The sequence below is a fragment of the Acomys russatus genome, chromosome 12, assembly GCF_903995435.1.
Source record: "Acomys russatus chromosome 12, mAcoRus1.1, whole genome shotgun sequence".
Lineage (NCBI taxonomy): Eukaryota > Metazoa > Chordata > Mammalia > Rodentia > Muridae > Acomys > Acomys russatus.
Window position 1 is genome coordinate 17,533,017 of NC_067148.1, and position 27,201 is coordinate 17,560,217.

Sequence of the window (27,201 nt, forward strand, 5' to 3'; positions counted from 1 at the left end):
ACAATATATAACCTTAAATTTGTATCAACATTTTAAAATCTATGCCAGTGTATTTGGCTTGTTGAAAAGTAGATTCAATAATCTACCCTTTTATCCTATCATTGCTAAATCCCCCTTCTTTCTTTTCAACCCCTCTCCTAGTCCTTTCTGGCTAACATTAGATAGGAGAAAATGAAGAAGGAGAGAAAGAGGAGAGAGAAAGAGCTCCCGCAATAACCTCCTTTACTTGGTTTTCTCCCTGACCGAGACAATTAATAACTTGTGACCAAACCCTCTTCAATGACAACAAACATCTATACCCACCAAAAGACCAAAACCACCCACCCTACCTCTTGGGAATGGGGGTGTCATTCTCTCAAAATTCTTTCCTGATTATTAGCCACATGACGCAGGATAACCACACTACAATACAGAGACTGATGCACCAACCAAGGACCATGTGTGATGTGGATCTAGACTCTCTGCTCCGATGTGGTAGACAAGCACCACAGTCTCTTGTGGGGCCCACAATATGGGGAATAGGGACTACTTCTGACATGAACTCTGCCCTCTCCTCATGTTGACCACTTCCTCCAGGAGGGATGGCTTTGTCAGGCCACAGAGGAAGAGGACACAGGAAGTACAGATGAGACTTGATAGGCTGAGGTCAGATGTTAGGGGAGGAGGCCCCCCCCCACTTTATGAGGACTAGGGGAGGGAGGGAGAGGGTATGAGTGAGGGATGGTGGAATAGGGAGGCAACAATCGAGGGGGATACAATTGGGATGTAAAATGAATAAATTAAAAATAAAGAAGGATTATTTCTTAAAATAAAAACTTCTTTCCTGCTGTCTGGTGGGCAATGGCACCTTTTGAGTGTCCTAAGGAAATTGGAATATTGGCCCCATGTTGGGCACCAATTATTGCTGGACTGTCTTAGAGTGCCAGCTGCCCAAGTAGTGACATGGAGACTTTTTATTAATATTTGAAAACTTGGCCTTAGCTTAGGCTTGTTCCCAGCTAGTTCATATGTCTTAAATCAACCCATTTATGCTAATCTACATTCTGCCACATGGCTTATTACCTCTCTCTTAAACAATCAGTCCCTGCGCTTGGATCTTCCTCCACATCTGGTTTTCCCAGAGCTCCTATCTCTGTCAGATGCCCTGCCTATGCTCTCCTGCTTTGCTACAGGCTGTTGAGCTCCTTATTAAACTAATCAGAAGGTGATGGAGAAGAATGTTTACAAAACAGTGAGATGATTGATGCTTCATAAAAATAACAATACAAAGTTTGGTTAGCACTCAGCTCTCTGATGACATGAAATATGAAGACAATTTTTACACAGTGCACAAAAGGATTACCCTCACCACTCTTGGGGAAGAAGAATCTTACTGTTGATGAAACCTTAGCCTCTTGTCATGTTGCCTAGTCACATAAACCTAAATCCTAAAAGCCACTTAAAGAATGGATTTTGAGATGCACACATTTAATCTCAACACTCAGGAGACAGAGACAGGTGGATTTCTGTGAGTCCAAGGCCAGCAGCATCTACACGTGGAGTTCGGGGCCATCCAGAGCTCCACAGTGAAACCCCGTCTAAGCAAAGAAATCCCTTAAGTTGTGGTCTCCTTTGAAAATGAGGAGGCCAAAAAAAAAACCAAACCAACCAACCAAACAAACAAACAAGACAAATTCAAAAGTCAGTATCTGTAATGGTCACTCTTGAATTGCTGAACTCACTGTAATAGATAAAATCAAGGCTGGACGAATCTGCCAGAGTCATGGTAGGCTTTGTGAGCTTCTAGAAAGAATGGACAACAATTTAAGTTCTCTTAGAAGTACACAGAAAAAAAAAGCCACCACAACAACTATTACTATAGTTGTGGCACCACAGGCCTCATTAACCATTGTGTCATTCTTACCTGGCCAATCAGGAAGCTATGAATGAGCTATTCCTGTACTTCTAGGTTACTTTTCTCTTTCACTCCTTTTGGAATTGATGTCCAGTATCATCTGACTACTGCACTACAACTTGTCCTTGTGAATTGGGTGACACTTAAGGAGTGACTCATCCACTCAACCCAATGAACATTCCAGGAAGTTGTTCCTGTTTATTGCCATTTTCAAATGATGGAGAAGCACAAAATAATGAGAGGGAAATAATTATTTTCACTATCTGATCCCAAGTGTTAAAGAAGCATCCTATTCCTAGAGGCTGCCCCAGCATTTGCAAATTTAATGCACTGCTGAAGATGCAAACTGTCCACATAACTGCTCTTGAATTTCATTAAAATTAATCGGGAGTCCCTTTTAATGTCTCTGAAAATTGCTTCAAGTGGCAAAAATCAGAAAATCTACCCATGGGGCACATTCAGCTAATTGCAATTTACTTCTCAGTTAGTCATTCTTTGTGTGCTGTAACTTCATAAAACTCAAACAACCCTGGATGACAAACTCCGGACAAACCATTCACCTAAGTGCAAACGGTTTTAAGAGACCCTTCATTTCTTTAATATTTCTTTCTTAAAAATTAAGAAAAAGTTATTTACATGTATGAGTAGTGTGCCTGTATGTACATCACATGCGTGTGTGACACCCATGAGAGCCAGGAGAGGGCATCAGAGCCCTCGGGACTGGAATTACAGACTGTGAGTCTCCATGTAGGTGCTTAAAATCAAGCCTAAACCCTGTGGAAGTGCAACCAGTGCTTTTAGCTGAAGGACCATCTCTCTAGCCGCTCTCCAATATTTCCTAACAACACAGAGTGGTGCTGTAGTGAAGTGAACTCAGATGTATGCCTCTCTGCATATTGAAACACTTCGTGCTCCCAGCTGATATTGCAGAACAAACAAGGAAATAATGGTAAAGAAAACAAGATGAGAGAGTGACAGAGCATGTGTCTATATATGTGTGCGCCTCTTAGGATAGACAAAGCACAGTGAATAAAGTTTATTTGTGGATTCAAAGCCACATCCTAACATTTACCAGTTAAATAGCCCTAAAGAAAATGTAACATGATAAAACAGGAAAGAAGAAAGAACAAATGATATTTTCCTTAGGATTACATAGAGACACAGGTAGAAAACGATGTTTTGTAAGCGGCAAGTGCCAACCACACGTGAGCATTGCTGGAGAGATTTGAGTATGTAAAAACAAAGCCACCAGGACAAGAAATCATGAAGATGAAAGCCTATGTGTTCAATGGAAGACAAAGCTTTTACTCACATGGGTTGGAGGCAGTTTTCCCCAATCTAACTACATAAATTGAGACATCATCTTCGTCTTGTGATTCTGATGATGACAATCAAGTTTGGAATAAAAAAAATTCATATACTTTCCCTTCCCAAGAATCTTCCTAAATCTTCCTGATATGTTAGAAAATATAAAATACTTATCATAATAGAGTACTTTATGGATAGGATTTTTGTTTAAATAAAAATATTAAAACAGTAGTTGCTTGATTTTTTAAAAGTACAAGTTAGTAATATTTATCATAAATATTTAAATAGGGTTCTATTTTAAAGCAAATGTATAAAAGTTTTACTGGAACTCAAAAGTTCCAGTGTCAAGGAATGACATCGAAAAGAAAACAAGTATCTAAGTAGTCACCACTTTTGAGGGTCTTTACTTCCACTGGCAAGAGCTGCTTGGGGCTCTGTGTGGGAGAGCAATGCCTCATAGCTCCAGTGCTTGTGAAGCAGGGATGGCCAATGAATTCTTCATCTTCATACATAGTCAAGTAGATTTCAACAGTAGCAGTCTTTACATTCATATAACATTTCTTAAGGCATTCCATCAGATCAAAGATGCTATCAGTTGCAGAACTGTTGTTATTTTAAAAAGAAAAAGGAAATGCTGCAAAGCTAATCACCAGAGTGCCATCAGTTGGCAGGTGCATCCTGATCTTAGGCATGTGGTTGGGAGAGTGATGTCTTACACCCCCAGTGTCTGTGAAGCTAGGACGGCCATTCAACTAGTTATCTTCACACTTACATGCAAGTGGAATGCAACAGTCCCAGCCCTGGCATTCACTCCTCCTTAGACCTTCATTTTAGAAAAGTCAAAATGGCCACTCCACTCTACAATCTCTTAATCTCTCTATCCCTGACCGCTGACTCTTTGGTCGCAAACATCCTCTCTGCTCCTTTGATACCTTCTTGCCTCACTTCAGTGAGATCTCCCAGATTTCATTTCTATGAATTTTTTTTCTCTTTACCTTGCCTCTTTTTTCTAACCCGCTAACACTCCTGAGTCCCTTATATCTTAGTTACTCATCAACATCTTACCCCAGGGTTTAAGACTGATTCCATAGCATAACAACCATTCTTCTAATTTTTGTTCCAGTCAGTTGAACGCTGCAGGAGAACAAGGCAAACCCTAATATTTGTCACATTTTTGCCATGTGTAACACCTTCCCAACTGTTTCCTGTGTATGATTTTTGTTCATTTTGTAAACAAGAGGATGGTTTTGTAGGGGTTAATCACATTTATTAAGGTATTGCACCAGTTCAAAGATACCATCAATTTATAGACATCTTGTTATTTTAAAAAGCAAGAGAAAATGCTGCAAATCTAATTGCCAGAGTGCTGTCATTTGACAGATGAATTATGATCTCAGGAATGTTCAGGGCGCAAAGAGGTTTTTCTGAGAATCAATGAACTAAATGACAAGGGAAAGACACACAGATCAATCCCAAGCAATTGAGATCCAAAGAACAATTACCATAATTATGTTCTTCTGCCTTATAAAACTATTCAGGCATACAACCTCGTGCACCACAAATTCATGGTCTCATGCATTTTCTGAGTCTTTACTTTTGGCTTTAAATCTCTGTCTTTTCTATCATTTCTTCTTTCTGTTCTTGCCAGCAATGGATACTCCAAATGCTCCTATCCTCTCTAGAGTCCCCCACTTAACACTCACCTCCTTTACTTTTGACCTTCCGTAAGAAAATTGAGATTTCCTGTTATCATCACCTTCAGCTGTATTTCCCCTGTCCTCCATGCCCAGGGGAACCCTTTCTTCTTCTTTCCTGTTTCAGAATGCAAACTGTCTTCTTTTAGGTATTGGCTTCTTTTTTCTTACCCATACGCATCTCACTTCGGACAAATGTAGTCACCCTTTCCTGATGCTCTACCTTTTCTCTACCTCATCTGTGAGGACGACCAGCCTCCGTCTCCTGGTCTCTGCCCCTCTTCTTCTCTCTCTTTGTTTCAGGGTTCTGAAGGGGAAGGCTCCAGTGTTGCTATCACTTCCTAACTCTCCATGGCTGTCTTTACTCACCAAACTCCACAGACACTGAGATGAGACCATTCTTAGTACTTTCTATTTTCTGAGATCCAGTAGAAACTTCTCTCCCTTCGTTTCATTAGCATCCTTTACTGAATATGCGTGATTCTGTTGGCCTCTTTCCTACCTGTAGAAAGCTTTCTCATCAGCCCCCCCAAGTGTTCCACACCCTGCTCTAATCCTTCTGTTTTGTTCCTTAGGTACATAACCATTGGCCTTACCCATGCTTTTTTCCTACTGTTCATCTACTTTCCATAATTTTTGATGATTTAGGCAATTGCCTCTATTTGTTGAGTCCAAAACCCAGGTGTCTTAGCCATCTCACATGTGTTTCTGTCATTGCTACACCTCCATTGGATGTCATTCATCTCACCCTTAACACGTTCGAGACCCAACCCCCTACTTTCCAAAATCTGTTCTTCAAATCATGTTTCCTCTAAGCCAATGATAATTTCAAACCTCCAATTATTTAGTCTCCGACTAGATGTTAACTTTTACCTCTCTCTCTTTTACTTGCTTTCTGTAGTATCCAGTCCATCAAAACATCTTGCTCCTAGTACAATAAAAATTGCAGGAGTCTATTTGCTAGGCCCCTTTGCTAGGTCCCATCTGATCTCTCTGGGTCTGTGTTCATAGGCTGTGCTAAAATGTCCACTTTTCTGGTAAGGATGTCTAAAAGAATGTGGGTTCTTTGAAACCCAGGAAGCAGGACCACGATCTCATCTCCACAACACTGGGGGCAAATGGAAGCAGGCGTTATTTGTCCAGTTTAAATATGGAAATCAGAGCACACTCGGTCCAGTTGAGAGAAAGAAGGAAAAACCAAAGCCCCTCTGAACTTCTTCAGAGCTCTTCATAGCATTACCTCCGGAGGAGGCTGGTCTTCTGAGCCTTCAATAAACCTCACCTTAAGGCCTCTACGTAACCATGGATACTGTCAAACTAGCACAAAAGCCTTCGGTTAATGGAGAGTGCAAGAGATTTTTAGGATGCTAGGGGACTTTAAGGAAAGACTTGGGAAGGAAGGTCCTTCACCTGAGAGCCCTTAGCTGGAAATGTTTCAAAGTGGGTACAAACACCCAGCAAAGCCCTTGAGAAATGATGGCTGCACCCCGGGACTAAGGTCTTGACTAGATGGAAGGCAGAGTAGAAGGAAATCCAACCAAGCTGCTGGCGCGGGGGAAGGGTTGGAGAAGGGGCCAGAGGGGAAAAATAAGGACATCCTCAGCAGCCCAGGCTAAAAATAAAGAGTCTCTAGTTACGATCAAGAGCAACAAGTTCACACACTCCCACAATTCCTCTTCCATCCAGCTACCTCAGGGTCTCAATGGGGTGGAAGAAGTTCAGATTCTGCCTGGAGTCAGGAATTTGCACCGTTTTTCTTCTCCAGACCCTGAGATCTCACCGGCTCCTTACTTCACACACTTTGAAACTCAGCTGAAGCTGGAAAGCAGGGTGATAGGGGGTCGGGAGTGGGGGGTAGAGGGAGGCGCTCCACTGTCTCCCAGTCAGGAGTCAAGTTGAGCCCCAACTTTGCAGCAATGTGACTTTCCAGGTAGGCGAGTCCTGGGAGCCTAGTCACAAAAGGGCTAAAGGAGGGTGGGCATGGGCCCCGGCCAGGTAGGGGGACCTGCAGCCAGCATCCTGGTTTCCAAACTCCAAACCTCTGCGGGGGAGGACAAGGAGAGTTCTAGAGACTGGGACCGGGACTTGGGGGCGAGAAGCAGCGGCAGTTTGCTGGTCCTTTGACGTAGCCGAACACTCCCACTGCTTAAGAAGAGACTCGCTGGCATCCAGGACGCGGAAGCTGAGAATAGTCACCTGCTTAGGAATCAGCCTGAGTGTGTCCTTTCCTCGCACTCTAGGGATCGCGGGCAGCTCAGGTGAGTGCGGAAGCGGCGCCCTACAGACCCACATCAGAGGCGTGCATCAAAAACGGTGAGTGGCGCCGCCGCTGCAGACTCTGACTCTGGGATCTTTCAGGGAAAGACCACACAGATGCCCAACCCAAACTCACCAGCATCGGGCTCCCAACAGGGTGCACAGGGGGACGCCTGCATTAGGGAACCCAGCTGTTTGAAGCTCTGAACCGCGAACCCTTTCTGAAGAGTCTCTCAGCTAGATTAGCACAGGCACGACAGTCCCCAGATATGTTAACTTCAGCACCCCGGACAGCACTCCTCACTTTGTCTTCTAAAGTGGGTATCAAAGCTGCAACCCTTGATCAGAGATAGCTATTGGATATGATTTTGATATTTCAGTTTAATACAATCTTTTCAAGTAAAGAAAATCTGAAAATGATACAAGACTAAACAATTTTTGAGTGGTCTGCTATTTCGAACAAGACCTTTCAAGACTACGTATGTCCAAAGACAAGTTCTGAAATATTTAGCCATCTCTTTGTTCGTCCCACTGCTGAGCAGAAGGGAGAGCTTGTCTTTTGGTGTTATAACTACTAATTCTGATGTGGAAGTGAGCCGTGTGTATATGTGTGTGTGTGTGTGTGTGTGTGTGTGTGTGTGTGTGTGTGTGTCCCCTCCAGTTGTTCTTTCTTTATGTTGAATTGCTTAAACAATATATACATTTTGTGTAGTTGGAGAATAACTGAAAAAAAAAACTTTTAATGGGATGGGGTGGAGAAATTTATATAATATGAAGGGTGCAATTTCCCATTGCATTTGTCTGAAGTGGCATCATAAGAACTAGTTAGAGGTGACATATGGCTGTCCAGGTGATTTTATTACAATAGACATTGAGACCTAGAAAAGTTGAAGGAGAGGCAAACCATTTTCCTTCAAATCCTTGAAATTCAATACAAGCAGAGAAAAAGCAAGGAGCATTATCTTTATTAAAGGCATATCATGATTGCATAACATCTATGCTTGCGAAGTGTCGATCAGTTTTACTTTGCCCTTCAGTCTCAAAATACATTTATGCACAAGTTAAGTATCAACAGTGTGTTTATTTATATTATAATGTTTTATAAGTCTAACATCTTTTTAAAAATTAAAAGGTGCTATGAACAGCAAATCATACAAGCAAGGACAAAACATTAAATTCTCAACTGTAGTGCAGCTTGTGTTAATGTGGCTAGGCATAAGATTTAATAAAGTAAAGTCATGTGGCAGAATTTTAATTTTCACATAGTATTCTTTTAAAAATACATTGAGCTACACTCCAGGGTAAATGGTTTCAGTTACCGTCTCACAAGGAACTCATCTTGGGAATTCTTCTTAGCCTAGCTTATTTTGGTTGTGTACAACCCAAAATGGGGATGCCTCATCCAGAGAGCACGAAACTTGTGATATGGGAAGAATGGTAAATCTCTTAATTAGTAACGGTGGTGTGTTTCTTCTCCGGGGACTGAGATTCTCAAGAGCAACTCATTTCTCTGACTGAGTGGAAAACAAGCCTGAGCTGATGTGTTTCCATGTGTACAGTTGCAGGACCATGGCCGATCCTGGGAACAGACGAAGGCTTCACTGCCCCCTGAGTCTCACCTGCTCCCTGCTTATTGTGGGAATGTGCTATGTGTCGCCTGTCTTCTGCCACAGTCAGACAGACCTGCTGGCTCTTAACCAAGCTGATCCTCAGTGCTGGGAGTCCTCCTCAATGGTCCTCTTGGAAATGCAGAAGCCTCGTGTTTCTAACACGGTCTCTGCCTTTTGGGATTTTATGATCTACCTGAAGTCGTCTGAGAACTTGAAGCATGGGGCACTGTTTTGGGATCTAGCCCAACTCTTCTGGGACATCTATGTAGACTGTGTCCTCTCCAGGAACCATGGCTTAGGAAGGAGGGAACTGGCTGCAGATGAGAAAGTCTCAAGAGCGCTGCGGAGGCACTCTGGCATTAAACAAGGTGCAGGGCCCTGGCCTGTTGAATCTGTCTATCAAGTGTGACTGTGCTAATGTGTGAGGAAGAGGGAAGGGTCCCTAGGGGAAGCCAATATCATACCCAGTCCTTTAAAGGGCCGGATGCCAAGGGGATCGAATAACAGAACAGCCATTTATGTCAACATAGTGTGTTCATTCTAGAACTTCATGTGAAAAGTCACTAGGAAGAGTAACAAAAAGAGAAACAAAGAAAGAGAGAAGAAAAGGAAAAGAGAAAATAAAAGGAGGTCCAGCGTGAAAGTGCAATGTAAAGGTATAGGGCTTGTCCTCCCAAAGAATGAAGACAATTTTTATTGTTAACTTGAATGTAACTTTGGTGTCCTGATGGAGAACTAATAAGACATAAGTAAGAGCTGGGGGTGGGGAAACATTTGCAGCATAGGAATTCTTACCCCCTTTAAAGTGAAAATAAAACAGCACTTTCATGCAAATGAAGGAGTATCTTTAGAATATTTAATTGATGGTGTCAAGAGCAAAAATATCAACTAGCCTATATTTACATTTTTGTTGCTTTTTGAATGAATCCCAAATAAGTAACTAACTTCTAGTAAGTAAATTTTTTAACAAGTTGTAACTTCTTAAATGTTGGGGACTTAGCTGGATGGTGGTGACACATGCTTTTAATCCCAGCACTTGGGAGATAGAGGTAAGCAAATCTCTTGCAAAGCCAGCCTGATCTACAAAGTGAGTTCTAGGATAGCCAGGGCTACACAGAGAAACCCTGCCTCAAAAGCAAAGCAAAGCAAAACAAAACAAAACAAAACAAAAAAAGTAGGGAATTTCTTTCACTGCAGTGAATATTGCATACCAATTCAGATATAGTCTTCTCTAGAGGTCTAGAAGAGATGTCCCATATGTAAAATTATGTGAGGGAGTGAGCCCCTATAGGTTATGAGAGACACATGTGCCCTAATCATAGAGTTTTCCTTCCTTCTTAGCTGTCCTTGCCATTAGTAAGTTTCGAAGTGTAGTAGCAAGGTCTGTTTAGGTATAGTTAGAATTATATTTTCAATGGTGGGAAATCGAGGCATACCCTTTTCTAGTTGATGTTCAATTGTGAGCATTGTTACCTGTCTCTATAATGGTTCACTTGAAGAAACATCTGTCAATAACAGTTCCACAGTTCCTAAAATGCATAGTTTTTTCTTAACGTCGGTAACTAAAGAGCCCTCATGATTTGCTGAGCCAAGAAACCAGATAATTCTCTGCTACTATTTATGTAAGTAAGTGTAACAATAACATGAGTGTCAGCTAATGAGAGCCGAGCACTTTCTTCTCCTGAAGCTTCCTTAGGGTGCTGTGTGCAAGGCTTTGTTTATTCCCATCTTGCTGCAGCCCAGGCTCTGCTGTGGTCACTTTCCACAATCATGAGAAATGTCTCCAGAATAAATGGAGGGTGTGTTATTGTGTTCAGCCGAATGTGAAAAGAATGTCTCCAAAACTTCAGCTCTGAAAGTCACTTTCCACGATTCACTAGAGACTTGAGATGGATTCAGCCAATCAGCAAACTTCAGGAGAAGTTGATTTGCAAATCTGCTCAGTAGCAGAAGCTAACATTTCCCGTTATTAAAGTTATTTTAATGTTTTGCACAAGCAATTGTTTGAAGATCAGGAAATGAGATTTTCCATTTGGTTGGTCTAACCACAGGAAGATGGGGTCTTGGGTCAAGAAGACACATGCTCAGAAGTTAAATAGTTACAGGAACACTGTGGTTTCTTCTCAAGAAGCCTCATTTAATCTCTAGTGCTTCAGGCAGTTCAGGATGTACCCAGGGTGGAGCCTCTAGTGAATTTTGCTTTTGTTCCTGGGGATGGAGTGTTGTAAAGTTGGGATGAAGGTGATGCTGAAGAAGTGCTTGTCCCCATAGTCCTCAGGGAAACCATAGCATAGAGCAAAAGGATATAACTAAAATTACTGCATACGTAATATACAAAAGGGTTCTTATGTCTTTAAAATAAACTACTTTAAAGCCATTTATGAAATCATCCTATGAATCATGTTCTGCTAAAATATGTGACCAGTGAGATGCTGGATATGGTAGATCACATTTGTTAATATCTCATCAACAAATATGAAAACAAGAGACATCAAAAAGGTATGGAACCCTGGGAAAGTTAACTTCTATATTTAGCACTTACTCTTTTCATTGGAAAAGGGAGGCTATGGAAAGAATTAGATGGATCACAAAGTCTCTTCATGTTCTTTGCTTGGATGTTCTGTGATTCTATACAAGGTCCTTACTAACTCTGGAAACACTGGAAAAGCTGTACCCCAAGAACAGGTGACCGAGTTGAATAATGACCGGGGCACCATGGCTGCTTATAACAATCGTAAGTAGGGACAGAAGAGGCCAGCCATGAGAGCTCAAAAACTTCTGAGGGCTGAAGATGAAATTATAAGAAAAGATGATAAAGATTACTTTTGGTCTAGAAAGACACTGACTAATAGCTGAATACTGACGCATTTTAAGGAAGCCTTAAGTAGGAGCCATATACCCAAGTTTAACCTCTAAATTCTTCTAGGGGCTATTGAAAGGGTCTAGAAAAGGATGGAGAGAGAGAGAGAGAGAGAGAGAGAGAGAGAGAGAGAGAGAGAGAGAGAGAGAGAGAGAGAGAGAGAGATGGGGAGAATAAGAAAGGGGGAAGTAAGTAGGAAATAAAGCTACCTTTGGCGTTAACTTGAACCTTGGAATAAAAAAAAAAAGAATATTTTCCTATCAATCACTTATATATTTTAAGTGGTGTAAATGTCCAAATAGCAGAGTTCATTCATAAGGCACTAAAGACTTCTCTGAAAATAAAAGGATTTTGAGACACAGTATCATCTTTGTAAAAGATATTATCCTCTCCTTTCAGTAGCTTTTGCTTTGCCAGTAACAATGGGGGTGGAGGGGTGGGGGGCATGGGGCTAACATCTTGTATGTTTTAGAACAATTGTGAGTTTTGGGTTTTTTGTGCATGTGTGTGATGAGTAAAGTTAAAATTTAGATTAATAATCTGATGATATTTGTGATAGGTGTCTAACAAATGTTTATAGTTCTTATTTTTTATTTTAATTTTATTAATTTCTTCAGATTACAACTCAATTGTTAGCCAATCACTTGTATCCTCCCATTCTCCCCTTCTTCCTGCTTTTACCGTATTTCCCTCTCCTAGGTCTATGACTGAGGGGGCCCTCCTTCTCCGCTATATGGTCATAGGCTATCAAGTCTCATCTTAGTAGCCTGCTTATTCTTTCTTTGAGTGCCACACGGCCTTCCCACCAAGGGGAGGTGGTCAGATATGGAGCACCAGAGTTCATGTCAGAGTCAGTCCCTGCTCTCCACATAACTGTGGAGGATGCCCTGTGCATTGGCTAGATCAGAGTAGGGGTTTGATGTTTACTATTGTGTTGTCCTTGGTTAGTGCAATAGTTTGAGCAGATTCCCCTGGGCCTTGATCCACCTATCGTGATGTTCTTCTGGTAGGTTTCTAGAACCCTTCTATTCTAGGTCCTTCTCCTATATTTCTCTTACCTGGAGTCTCAGTATCCCAATCTCCTGGTAAGTGAAGACTTTCATGGGATGTGCCTTTTGGGCTAGCGTCCAATTATGAGTGAGTATATACCATGTGAGTCTTTCTGCTTCTGGGTTAACTCACTCAGTATGATCATTTCTAGTCCCATCCATTTGTCCACAAATTTCTGGATTTTCTTGTTTTTAATAGCTGAATAGTATCCCATAGTGTAAATGTACCACAGTGTCTTTATCCATTCTTCAACTGAGGGACATTTAGGCTGTTTCCAGGTTCTGGCTATTATGAATAAGGCTGCTATGAACATGGTTGAGCACATGTCCTTGTTGTGTGGCGGAGCAATTTTGGGTATATTCCAAGGAGTGGAATAGCTGGGTCTTGAGGAAGCCCTATTCCCAGTTTTTGGAGATAACACCAGATAGATTTCCAAAGTGGTTTTACAAGTTGCATTCCCATCAGCAATGAAGGAGTGTTTCTCTTTCTCCACATCCTCGCCAGCATGTGGTGTCACTTGAATTTTTGATCTTAGCCATTCTGATGGGTGTAAGATGGAATCTCAGAGTTGTTTTGATTTGCATTTCCCTGATGACTAAGGAGGTTGACCATTTCTTTAAGTGTTTCTCAGTCATTCGATATTCCTCTGTTGAGAATTCTCTGTTTAGTTCTGAGCCCCATTTCTCAATTGGGTTATTCGGTTTGGTGGTGTTTAATTTCTTGAGTTCTTTATATATTTTGGATATTACACCTTTGTCAGATGTAGGGTTGGTGAAGATCTTTTTTCAGTCTGTAGGCAGTTGCTTTGCTCTGTTGACAGTGTCTCCTGCCTTACAGAAGCTTCTCAGCCTCATGAGGTCCCATTTATTAAAAGCAGCAAGAGAAAAAGGCAAAGTAACATACAATGGAAAACCTATCAGAATAGTTTATTTTTAAACAGTGAATACAGAAAACACTGCTTCAGAGATATGAACTGATTCTCACAATGCTTGATTTTCTACTTCCCACATACTCAGGAAGCAGTCCCCTGTGACTTGCGGGTCAAGGGGTGTCATTAGTGCAGCCTATACTGTGTTACAAGATTCTCCATTCCAATATTATTTACCAAAAAATAGGGAAATAATCCACATGAACACAATGGGTCAATAGTCCAACAGTCACAGGTCAAGCGTGGAATGAGGCCAACATTATCTCTGGAAGGTTATGCTACTGGTGATTTAAGGTATTCGCTTTAGGTTTCTATATTAAACTCGATATGATGACTCTTTAAACCTTAAAAATCACATGCTATTTTAACTGACAAATATTATAAATAATAATTTTTTACTTAGGCTGCATAAGTGAAATTCACAGGACATAAAATATTGTAAATACAAGTTTTCATATACATTCTAACTATATATAGAATTGTGATTGAGGCGCAGTGACGTCAATTCTTTCTTTTAAACAGAACAATGAAACTAAACGTAATTTAGCCATCTTATGAAGCTCTTTTTCTCTGCTTTCAGGTGCATATTCTCAGCTCCTTAGAACCCCTTTCTTAAAGAAGAAAGAATCGATTGAAGATTTGATAAGCGTGCACATGCGCAGGCGAGGCTCCAGGTTCACTGGAAAAGTGAAGCTGAAGTAAAGAAAAAATAAAGCTACCTTCGGAGCTAACTTGAGTCTTGGAATTAAAAAAAAAAAAAAGAACATTTTCCTATTAATCATTTACGTATTTTAAGTGGTGTAAATGTCCAGAGGTGAATACCATGTCAAATTCTCGAAGAATATGTTTTCAGTTTCTTGGTTGCTAGCTGGTCTCTTCACATGGTGGTTACTGACTGACCACTCCACTGTCTACAGGAGCTAAAGAACTTCCAAAGATGACTCGGGGATGAGGGCTTGTCTCTTTACAGTAATTTTATAATTTGACCAGGAGGCCTGGCAATGCTGATGAACTAGAGGGCCATGCATTTAGCTTGTATAAGCTACACAAATCACAAGTCATTAGCCGCTGCATTGCTTATGAAACTGGGGTGGAAGGACTCTATGCATGAATAGCATGACTGATGGCCTGTGCATCTCAACCTTGTCTGAGAGATAGTTTTGAATATGAAATGAAGGGGAAAAAAACACAGGGGAATAAAACATTCATCTAATGAAAACAAAATTAATAAAAGCTTTGGCTCCCAACTGATATGATTGGATTCTCTTTATTTAAATCTTTAATATTAGCATGAACCGTGTCCAAACTCTAATAAGATACCATAATTATCTTTCAATTATGTATTTGCTGTTTGATTAAATATTAAAGCTCTATAATGGGTTATACTTTGCACTGAAAAGCAAAATAAAATGGAAATGAACATGATACAAGAACAATCTGTAAAAAAAAAAAGAAGAAGTAGTAAAAGAAGGAGGAGGAGGAAGAGGAGGAGAAAGAGGAGGAGAAGAAGAAGGAGAAGAAAAGGAATCTGTCAATATTTTCCCCTGAAAAGAGCTGGTGGTGGGAGGCGGGGAAGATGACAGCCCTGGGTTTTGGTTGACAGGGAGGATGAGTATGTTAGGAGCTAGCTCTCCTACTACTTTTCTACACATGATCACATGATAATGCTCTGCATCCATCCTGTGTTCTAGTCTAACGTGTTTCATCAAATTCCTTAAAATGCTTTGAAAAAAACCATGACTCCTTACAAACCATCAAAGTGACACAGCTCTTGGAATATGTATGGCCCTGCTGTCTGTCTCTCCCCCATTGCTGTACTCTGTATCGGAGCTAGCAGGGTTTGTTTGTTTGTTTATCCATGAAAGGTCAGAATGTGAGTATTATTTGTGCTGTGGGCTGCCCTGTGCCTATTGCCATAAGGCAATCCATCTAGGTAGAACAGGAGGACACAGAGCAATGGTTATTCAAAACAGCAGGGTTGCAGTCCAATGAAATGTGGATGGACATTGAAATTTAAATCTATACAACATTCAGGTGTCACAAAATTATTTTTCTTTGTCCATTTTAGCCTTTGAAAAAATACCCACTCTTAGCTCATAGCCTGTAAAGGAATTTTAATCCAACAACATGGCTGCTCTGACAAGAGCTCACATCAAAAGACCTTCTAGGTCTATGTGATCTGGCTGGAATACAGACACACCCCTAGTACACATATTCAATCTCAAACAGTGAAGGTAAAGTTAGTTTATAAAAGAAAGCAGCCATGCTTGGAAGTGATGTCTAATTGAGGGACAGACAAGGTGACAAATCAGAGAAAGATTTGGCAGAATAAGTCAGAGATAGGATAAACCCAGCTCTCACAAGAACAGGACAAGGAAAGAGAGGCTACTTAAGAGCAGCACCAGGAGACAGAGGGAGTTTTATAACCAGGAGTTTCTTTGCTGGGACAGTTTTACAGAGATAGGTTGCAGAGAAAACAAACTAGACACAGGCTAAGACAAAATGAGCCAGAGAATGAGAAGGAGCCAGAAGACTAAAACATATTGCCAGAATTAGTTTGAGGTCAAGCAGAACAATTCAGTCAGAGGGCAAGAGATGCAAGCTTGAATCAGTCGCTTGTAGAGGGTTTGGACCATAACGACTGAGCTGAACAAGTCAGCCACAGTTCAGAAAGATCTAGAAAGGCTTGGGAATGGCTCTCATCTCATCCCACATCTGAGGAAATAAAAACAGGCAGTGGGCAGATATAAACTGCTGACTTAGAGCTGCTGTGTGTTGCTTATCAAGCTTGTGAGGAATGATACAGGAAGGAGAGTGAATATATTAAGTGACAAAAACCTAAGTAAAAATTATGGTTGATTGAAAAGAAAAAAATTAAACATTGGGATTAGATTGAAGAGAAACAATGTAGTCCTACACATACCTGAACCTTATTTCATTTTACAGGCAGTCCTAGGAATGACTGATCTTCCTGTAACACAGACTGAAGATCAAAACATTAGAGCCGTAGCAATATTTATTGAGAGAAATGAAAGATTAGTGACTGCAGTGTAGACTTGGGCCCAGGGTTCAAATGTAGAATGAACAGATGGCTGAATGACTTTGGAAGTCATTTGACCTCTGTGTGCCTTATTCTTTATTTTTTTTTTTCTTTTCCTTTTCTTTCTTTATTTTGTTTTTTGTTTTTTGAGATAGCATCTCTCGGTGTAGCCTTGCCTGTCCTGGACTCACTTTGTAGACCAGGCTGGCCTCAAACTCACAGTGATCTGCCTGCTTCTGCCTCCAAAGTGCTGGGATTAAAGGCGTGTGCCACCATGCCTGGCTGCCTTATTCCTTCTTATAAAAGATGGTAGACATTCTTTAAGTCTGTTATGAGAAATATGTAAGTGCACATAAGATGCTTAGAAACTAGGTGTTCTAACCGCAAAAAGATATTTGATATTATTCCAGATATCAATATAAACATCAATGATAACAATTCAACCCAAGGGGAAAGGACTCATTTAAGTACTTTGGTAATAACTCATCAGACAAGGGGTTCTTAGAAAGAGACACAAAAGTTTGAGCAACTTGTTGATTTAGATATGGTACAGACATATTGATGTTCATTTTGTTCAACTTCCCCTAATAGGAACATCTTTTATAACTATACACAACATCCCAACTAGAAAATTGACGATGGTGCAATATAGATTTTAAACAGATTTCGCTCTGTTCTACATGCACATAAGTGTGTGTGTGTGTTGTACTGTGTTCTTTGCTAAACCTAACATTTAACAGGAACATCAGATAAAAACTGCGTCATTAATTCAGTATTACAAAGGATCCTTGAAGGTTGCTGTTTGCACTCGTATAGATCACACATTTGAGTATTACCACCAACATATATATATAAACAGTAGCCCCTCTGATGGAAACTTAGCCACCTGGATTTCACCTGCTTCTGTGTGGTCTCTTTTAGTCCCTCTGCCTTTCTTCACCCCCAAAGTCTTACTCTACATTGAGGAACTAAGAGAAGGAGGTTAGAGAAAATAACCAAAACATAGAGTCCTACCCTCCACATCAACCGCTTAGAGATGTGCTTAATTCTTTTACATTCAGATTTTGAATAAAGTGTTTGTCATCACACCAAGAGGCTTTGAGTCTGGATTCCTTTTTCACTCCGGACTGGGCAAGGTGATCTGATCCACAAGGGCTGAGAAGGCGTTGCACACCTGCTGGGCTCTACCATACAGCTCCACGTCCACCAAAGGCTGCAGACCTGAAATCAGCAAATAGAAGAGCCTTTTAGGAAAATATGCCTCTTGGATTCTGAAGAGCTGTGTGGCTGCTGTTCTCACCCAAAGAGAAGAATCCAATCCCATCTTCTCTTCATCCTGTGGATGCTGCTCTTTCCTCCAACAGAGAGGATACACATTACTTAGCTTACTATGACACACCCTATAATTCCATGCCAGCTGCTAGAACGAATCTGTGAAGCCAGGGAGCCTACTCCAGAGTGCTGTCATAGGAACATTATTATATCTCCACCTCCTGGAGAGTTGTTGAAACACATGGCCCACCCATCACCAACCACCACAAGAGTTGGTTGTGTTAAGGCTCTTTGTGGCCAGCCAATGAATCTGCATATGAAGATCCCAGGTGACCCATGTGCAGCTGGTTGAGGAGCCATATTCTGAGATAACCTCCCTGCAGCTAGCAGCAGACAGAGACTCTCATAGAAAGCCACAGGCAGTCAAAAGGTAGAGAACACAGTTGTAAGGATCCCAGCCTAGTTGATACATGATATAAACCAACCACTGTACCTAAGGCTCAAGGAGCATAGAGGAAGAGGGGGTAGAGAGATTGTAAGAGCCAGAGGACCAGGACATCTTCTGTGAGATAATGTCTTTCATATATGATGAGGAAGTTCCATTCATGAAATCCCAACAATATGGCTGCCTTGCTTAAGACCTGAACAATAGCAGTGCCGGTTAAAATGCCAATGTGGATGGGGGACATCTCAGAGGGGCCCACCCCTAGATGAAGAGTTACAAGCAATCAGTGAATGCAGAAAAAGAAAGAATTAATCTTCCCTGGAGATAAAGCTCCTAACTGGTTCTCTAATAACAAGTGGCCAATTCTAAAAATATATACATATACTAACACTATATGGACGTAGTGGGTTGAATATCCATTTGTTCATGTTATATATAGTAATTAAAGAAAAAAGGGGCCATGAATCTGAGGGAGAACAGGTGCTGGGGAGGGATATGGAGGGGTAAGAGGGATGAGAAAGAGCAGGAGGAGGAAAGAGATGATGTAAATACAGTACACATATATTAAACTGACAAATTAATTTAATGTTTTAAAAGGTTTGAGTGTTCCCTCACAATCTGGTGTAATAGGAATTGTGTTGTAGATCTAACAGAATTTGGCAGCTGTTGTTAAGAAATTTGATGTGAGCCGGGAGGTGGCGGTGCACTCCTTTGATCTCAGCACTAAGGAAGCACAGGCAGAGGCAGGCGGATCTCTGTGAGTTCGAGGCCAGCCTGGTCTACAAAGTAGGTCCAGGACAGACAAGACTACACAGAGAAACCCTGTCTCAAAAACAAAACAAAACCCCAAAAAATCCAAGCACTTTTTTGATGTGTATAATCTTTAAAAGAAGAGAGTTTTTATTTTTAAGAAATCTAGTCTCATGTTGAATAAGTATATGTATTACATTACATGTACACATAATCTACATTATGTGTAGATTTTTTTTGAGATAGGGGTTCTCTGTGTAGCTTTAGCTATCCTAGACTCGCTATGTAGACCAGGCTAGCCTCAAGCTCACAGAGATCCACCTGCCTCTGCCTCCCAGAGTGCTGGGACCACTGGCGTGCGCCACCTCACCCAGTTGTAGATAATTTTTAAAAATAAAATATCCTAAGATCATAGAATAAAGACTCAGAAAATAATTTTGATAGTGTCACAGTTAAATTGTAGCTATATATGCACTATTTTCTGTGGGACACAAGAAGAATAAAAACCATCATTAGTCTATGAATTGTCTTACACTGCTCCAAGGATACAAGGACCTTGAGTAAAAAATTTCAATTATGAGGGTCCCTGTTGCCAGGTTCAAAAGTTTTTTTGTTTTGTTTTGTTTTGGGTTGTTTTTTTTTTTTTTTTTTTTTTTTTTGCTTGTTTTGTATTTGACTTCTGACAATTTGATTATAATGTGTCTTGTTTCGTGGTAGATTCCTTTAAGTTCATCTAATTTGGGGTCTTTAGGGCTTCACTGTTCTGCCACTTCACTGCCTTTCCGATACTTGCTGTTTTGGGCCATTGCTTTCTGACCCTCTATTTTTCAGCTAGAACTTATGTAATAGGTGCCATGGCCTGCCCAACAGCACCCCATCTCTCCCTTAGCCTGTCTTCGCTCTTCACTTTGCTCCTCTGACTAACTTCAGATGCTCTCTCTGTGACCTTGCCAATTCTCTGTTCAGCTTGATTTTATTTTCTGCTGAACCCTTCCACTGACAATTTTGTTTTCTTTTTGAATTTGAATTTTAAAATTTCTGCTTAACTCGACACACTTAGTGGCAGTTTATAAATATTTTAAGTTGTTTCAGGTTAGCATTCGTAGTAATGGGTTTCATTATGGAGTTTTTATTCCTATTTATTCCCCTTCTCTGCTACCCCGCCCCCACTGTGGCCCTCCCTCTGACTGGTGTCCTCTTTCTCTCAGGATAGTTGCCCTCTGCCTCCTTACTATATGTGTTCCATTATCTGGTGGTTATTTTGAATTCTCTGTCAGGTGAATCATATATTTCTGGAGCTCTATCTTGTTTTGACTGGACCATGTTTCTCATCTTCCTGTTTTCTTCCTCTTTGTGCTAGTACCCAGACTGACAGACAGACAGACAGACAGACAGACAGACACACACACACACACACACACACACAGACACACACACACACCACAATTCCTATTCTTCCTTCAGTCTCATACAAGGTCTTCATATATTCTTATAGAAAAGCCCCAGCAACAGGTATCATAAAATGTGTTAGGAACTTCTCAAATTTTCCTATTAGTCACAGCTTCTGTTTCTGTTCTTAGAAACCCTCGTGTTCCTTTCAATCCTTCCAAACAGACTTAAAAAAAAGTCCCTACCACAGCCACACCACTAATAACAACAATAAAACCTGTGCCCACACTTTCTATAAAAGCATCTTAACATTTCTACTGGGACTATAATTGGAAATATGAAATCTTGGAACTTTAAGTTTTCTAAAAGATTAGATTAATTCCAATCACACATTATGTATTATTATGTCATTTGAATTTAGAAATACTCTCTACTGTTTTTATGATTTCTCTTTTAATGGTAACAGTGGTGCACGTATAAAGACATGTGAATAAGTTTATATAGAGAGATCTTTACGATATCTCCTAAACATGCACCAATGCTCTCTCATTATTTATTAAACCAGACCTTAGGAGGAGTTACCGTGTCAGACAAATAAACAAGCTGTTTTCTTCCGGAGCATGAAGGGGATTTGTGTTTTATTTGGCTTCCTATTTTGTACTGAGTGCGAAGAAGGAGCTGCAGCAGGTGCTTGCATGCTGCCCACTGGGTCTTTGGTTTCAAGCCTTCCTGCTCCTGTCGCATAATTTTTGTCTTCCCTGTACATAACTAAAACAAACAGTGGCAATGGAGGGCAAAGCAGGTGAGCAAGAATAAAAAGAATTTACCAGATGTGCATGAGAAACTTCACCTTAAAATGGAAAGAAAGAAAGAAAAGCTGGGTGTTGTGCTGCATGCCTTTAATTTTAAGAGAGGCAGGGAGGCACAGGCAGATGGATCCCTGTGAGTTCGAGGCCAGCCTGGTCTACAAAGTGAGTCCAGGACAGTCAAGGCTACACAGAGAAACCCTGTCTTGAAAAAACAAACAAAAACCCCCCAAAAGGGAAAGAAATAATGAAATGAGATAATAAAACCAGAGATTATGCATTTTTCTTTTATCATTGGAAAAAATATTAAACATTTCTTCAAATCTAATTTCTTTTCTGAAAGTTTTAACCTAATTAATTTGCTACTAACTGTCAACATCCAGAATTTAAAGAGGTTTAGGGACCTCCTTCTATACAATTCTCTCTCTCTCTCTCTCTCTCTCTCTCTCTCTCTCTCTCTCTCTCTCTCTCTCTCTCTCTCTCTCTCCTCTCATTGGTCTCTGGAAATCTCATTATCTGGGATTTTGGTGCTGAATGATTCTATTCTGTTAATATCAATAGCAGTCTCAAAATGTCCACCAGGTTTCCTGTTTCAATCCCCTTAAGCTTTTAAGTAATATAAAGTTCATGATTTACAAAATGTGGTAGTTTCTTAACAAAACTGTAATCTACAAAAGCAATCAGCTACTAGGCTAATTGCCATTCTAGACTAATATAGTGACCCTCTGCCTGGGTAAAATGTAGGCTTATTATATACCAATGATAAGTATTTCTAACATTTTAAAACAAATCCTTTGTTAAAGTGGGACACTGAAGTGGTGAGACGCTTTTTGCTGTTTTCTTGGTGCTTCTATTAAAAGTATGGACGTAAACGCAAGTGGCCAATAACTTAATTTAGCTGCATTTTCCACAAGTTCATGGCTGTGGTTGTCATACGTCTGGCTCTGGTTAATGCAATTTTGGTAAGTCTGTATAGATAATGTATAGATTATGGAGGATATTTTTATACAGTGCGTACTACCAACGGGGAAAGTAGAATTTGAAAAAAAAAAGAGTATATCCACACCAGATTGAAATAAGGATTAAAAACTTAAATAGAGGGTAGAGGACAGGGGGCAGTGCTTTCTTAGCATGCCTAGGGATCTAAGTTGACCCCTCACACTGTATCAATTGGGAATGATCGCACACGTCTGTAATCCTAGCACTGGAAAAGTAGAGGATGGAAGGCTGAGCGGTGGTGGCACACGCCTGTAATCCCAACACTTGGGAGGCAGAGGTAGGTGGATCTCTGCGAGTTCGAGGCCATCCCGGTCTACAAAGTGAGTGCAGGACAATCAAGGCTACACAGAGAAACCCTGTTTCCAAAAACCAAAACAAAACAAAATTAGAGGATGGAGACCTAGAAGAACAAGGTTGTCTTGTGATACATAGCAAGTTTTAGGTCAGTCTGGGCTACATTAGAACCCTGCTTCAACTGTCTCAAAAACAAACCAACAGGCAAACAAACATTTAGAAATACTTGAATGGAGGAGGTGGACAATGAGAAATACTGGCCAAGAGGCTAACACACATCTGCATGCCTCATGCTGGAGCAACACAAGATGACTGATTTCTTACATATATATATATAGAATACACTTAAACCCCTTTTAAAATTATCATTTTAGGGGTGGGGTTTGAGGAGATTGGTCAGTGAGCAAGGACCTGCTGCAAAAGCTGAAAGATCTGAGCTCAGATCACTCGCACCCACATACATATCTGGGCATGGCTACACACAGGCCTAACCCTAGCACAGTGTGAGACAGAGGCATCCTTAAGACCTGTTGGATGCCAGTCTACCTCGGGTTCAGTGAGAAAGCCTGTCTTGAGGGAATCGGGACACTGGTGTTCTTCTCTGGCCTCCACAAGTGTCTGCAGGTACACCTTCCAGCAGACACATGCACATGTTTCATACACACACGAAAATAGGCATTTTTGTATTGCAAGAATATTTGTATAATAACTCAAACTTACCTTAAGAACATCTCAATGGTTCTACTGAGACTGTGAGTAGAAACAGGTGAGATTTTGAGAATTAAAAGTACTGCCTAAAAAAATGAGGTAATACTAATTACACATTACACGTTATTGTATCAACTAAACTTAGAAATGCACTTACTGTCTTCTAGTTTTCTTTTAATGGTATAAAGATAATAAATACATATAAATATATTAATATGCACAGACCTTGATAAAGTCATTTAAATATGCATTAATCTTTTACCCTTGGGCATGAAACTGGACAAATATTAATATATTAAAATATAGACCTAGACGATGAGAAATCTAAAGTACACACTGTAGCAGCTGCATTTGTGAAAGCTGACCCACTAAAATGTTTTAGAATTCCTCAACTTTCATCAGCTCACTTGGAAACCAGAAACAAAACAAAGAGCAAGGTAAAGATGTCAAGAACTAAAATATTTTCAGCAAAGCCCAATTGGCCAGTGACATTTTCCTGAAAAGGTGAAGTGGATGTTGACTTTGTTCTGGATACTTGTCATGACCCAAGGATGCTTACGCAGAGCTAGAGTGCGTGGGCTTTTGTCTTGGTTTAAGGCATACATAAGGGGCTTCCATCCAGTCTTTGTCCTATGCCCCTGACATCTCTGAGAATTCCTTTCCTTTTATATTATGACTGTGACTTCAAATCTTCTTACAATAATGCCTTCTGTTCCATTGACTAGACCCTACCAGGTTCTGTTAATAAGGCTGTTACTATTATGTGCCTAGGTTATAGCTTTCCAACTGTCATGCACTGAACTGTGACCCTCAAATCCCCAAATTGATATTTTAAAGTTTTAATCTCAGAACTTCATAATATGGCTATATTAAGAGACAGAGTCTTTAAAGAAATAATTACAGCACTACATGTGCTTAGTGTGTGTGTGTGTGTGTGTGTGTGTGTGTGTGTGTGTGTGCATGCGTGTGCGTGTGTGTAAAAGATAATTAGGTTAAAATAAATTTATTGGCATGGCCTCATTCAAATAGATAGATGTAAAGATAAATAGAATGAAAGGCCATGTAGACATGAGTAGAAGATGACAATGAGTGAACAAAGGAAGGAAGGAAGGAAGGAACGAAGGAAGGAATGAAGGAGAAGCCTCAGAAAAAGCCAATGACGATGACACCTTGCTTGGACTTGTAACCTCTGGGACAGAGAGAAAATCATTCCCTGCCCCCACACTTCTCCTGTTTTCACCCTAAACTGCTGCCTCTACACACCTCCTTTTCCTTCCCTCTTTCCTTTCCTTTCTTTTTCTTAAAAAATCTTCTTTACTCATTTTTTCCTGTTCAAGCTCCATACTCTGTTTTGCTTTATGGTATCTGAAGAAAACATAGCCATGTTGAGAAGATCTCTTCCAATGCAGAAGCACACACATGCCATATTTACTCTACTAAGGTCTCCAGAGCAGACAGATTTTTTTCTATTGAGAAACTGTCAACTACAATAAGTGTGTGTCTATACATGCTCTAAATAGAAAGAAGACAGTGTAACTACAAAACAGAGTTTTAGTAGGGGACCAAAAGCCTTCATAACTTAGCAGTGAGTTATAGCTGCTGCTGCTGCTGATGCTAATAGATTGTGCAACTTAGATAGAGAAACCTCCTTCAATCTCACTAAGACAGGAGCATTACTGTCCTCATCTTTAAATGGTGGCATTGGGCTGCTCAGATATGCATGATTTAAGGTTAATTATGGTGATTGCATTTTCAAAATAATGCGCTTAATGCCATGTGCCAGATGCTCTCACATGACTGATAGCCTTTAGTGCTCACAGTGATCTTATGAATTAGCCAATGTCAGGACCTGGATCCAAAGACTGAGTAATGTTATGAAGTCCAGTGTTCTAACAGGCAGCCTGAGTTTCTGGCCATCACTCTCTTTTGGCTCTGAAAACCCTACCTGACCCGCACTCCTCAAGGCAGGACTAGCCAGACATCTGTGAATTCAAGGCAAGTTTAGTCTACATAGGCAGTTCCAGGCCAACCAGAACTACATCCCGAAATCCTGTCTCAGACAAACAAACAACCAAGGGACATAACAAAAGAAACAACAAAACCCAAATGTCCCTTACCTGATGGCGTGTCTAGGTCAAAGGCATCCAGGAGTCTGGGCAACAGTGCTTGTAATTCTTCTTCTTCTGGGGCATTCCTTTTTTCACTGGCATGGTCTCTCTCTTTCCCCGGTGACGGTGTCTGAGCAGAGTTGCTCACTTCAGCTGGAGGGATCCGGGGATTGTCTTCCTTAAGCACCTTCTGTAGGTGGCTTCGTGTTCTGTTGCTCTTCAAAATGATCTCTGGGAGTTCAGAGTCTGGTAGAGCTTTCCCTGAGCCTGCTTGACACTTGTGACTTTCGTCAGCCTTGGCAGGGTCAGCGTGAAGTTCCCATGATGCACTGTCTCTAATGATGCTCTTGATGAGCAAGGAGTCTCCTCTCCAGAACACATCGTCAGGTAAAGAGTGGTCAGTCTTAGATGGTGTGGTCTTTTGAGGTGAAGAGGAAAGATGGAGTGGCCGCAACATTGCCTGAGTTTTAAAAAAATCTTCTTTAGGGAGAAATAATTCTTGCTTTTCACAGAAATGAATTACATTTCAACATCCCAACAACATTGGTAGAATTTTTTATTTTTGCTTCCCAGTCTTGATTTTTCAGTAGTTTTATTTTATGCTGCCACTTCAACATAAATTTAAAACTGTGTAAGTCTGGGCCTTGCTCAGGTTGTAAAATGTCTCAGGAATAACCCCAAGAAATTTGGAAAGAAAGCTCTGCATATGTCTGGCCCTAAAGGTGCCATAAGAAATTTCTGAAAACATACACTCATGGTGATAGACAGGCACAGATTATCACGATAAAACATGTTGCTAATGATAGGCCTCAGAGGTGTGTTTTGGGGACCTCGTGAGAAGCTGTTTTCAGGTCAGGCCCAGAGTCCTCAGGACACTGATGATTGTGGTAGGAATCTGTGGAGTAAAATTATTTCTATAATCAGTCATTGAATTGTATGTCTAGGGCACTGAGAGATCCATGGATAGTTCACAATCAGCTAAAGTGTAGACATCACTGCCTCAGTAGGAACCCAGGTGGCATCAGAACACAAAACTCATAGGAGACTGTCTTGTAGTTACAAATTAAAAAGACAGTTTCACTTCATATCTGGTGGCATAGCAAAAGGTCTGAATTTTCTTAATAATCTGTCTTTTCAATATTGTGTGTAGTGGGATGATAAGCACCCTTATAATATATCAGATGCACCTTGAAACTCAAGCATTGCCTCTTGTACCAAGGAAAAGCCGGCATATTATAACTAGTTAGACTGGAGTATTTGGCAATGATTTTCTGAGGGGAGGGAAGCAAAGAAAATGAACATCACAGTGCAAAGAAAATTATTAACTTTATTTGTTGTCATTTATAACAGTCAAGGTTTCGGGGCATCATTAAAATTTTAGAAAGCTTGTATCTGCCACGGGTGAGCTAGATGGCTTTTCAAGTCTTAAATGTTTTTTTTTTTAAATGACAACAACTGGTGAAACTGAATGTGAGAACTTTTCTTCTTATCTTTATTTCTTTTTTTAAAAAAAATCTTGTATAATGAAATTGGCAAGCTCCAGGAGGCTCGGCTTAGCTCAGCGAGTCAATATTCACCACAATGCCAATATATATTACAAAATGAAACATGGCTAGTTCCACTGAGAGAGCAACTAGAACACTGAGATTTTAATAAAGTCGAGTATGAAACAGACGTGGTTTTAGATCTCATAATGCACCCATCTGCTAAGAAACAATTGCTTTTTATGTTTGACGTTGTATCAACAGTGGATATCTTAGTTATGTGAAAGGCTACAGAAAGATTTCTCC

General features: G+C 40.5%; 2 protein-coding genes across 2 annotated transcripts in view; one reads left to right on the plus strand and one right to left on the minus strand.

Moving 5' to 3' along the window:
- The first annotated feature begins 8,721 nt into the window (after positions 1–8,721).
- Positions 8,722–17,626, plus strand: Fam237a (family with sequence similarity 237 member A). Its single transcript, XM_051154536.1, is given in 3 exon segments — positions 8,722–9,130; positions 14,181–14,336; positions 17,562–17,626. Coding segments are annotated over 3 exon segments (630 nt in total).
- Positions 17,627–17,757: 131 nt separating this feature from the next.
- Positions 17,758–27,201, minus strand: part of Dytn (dystrotelin) — an 88,722-nt gene continuing 79,278 nt past the window's right edge. The window contains exons 20-21 of the mRNA XM_051154537.1: positions 25,421–25,871; positions 17,758–17,861 (exon numbers count right to left, since the gene is read on the minus strand). Of these exons, the coding sequence (XP_051010494.1) occupies positions 17,758–17,861; positions 25,421–25,871 (555 nt within the window). The remainder of the gene's footprint in view (positions 17,862–25,420; positions 25,872–27,201) is intronic.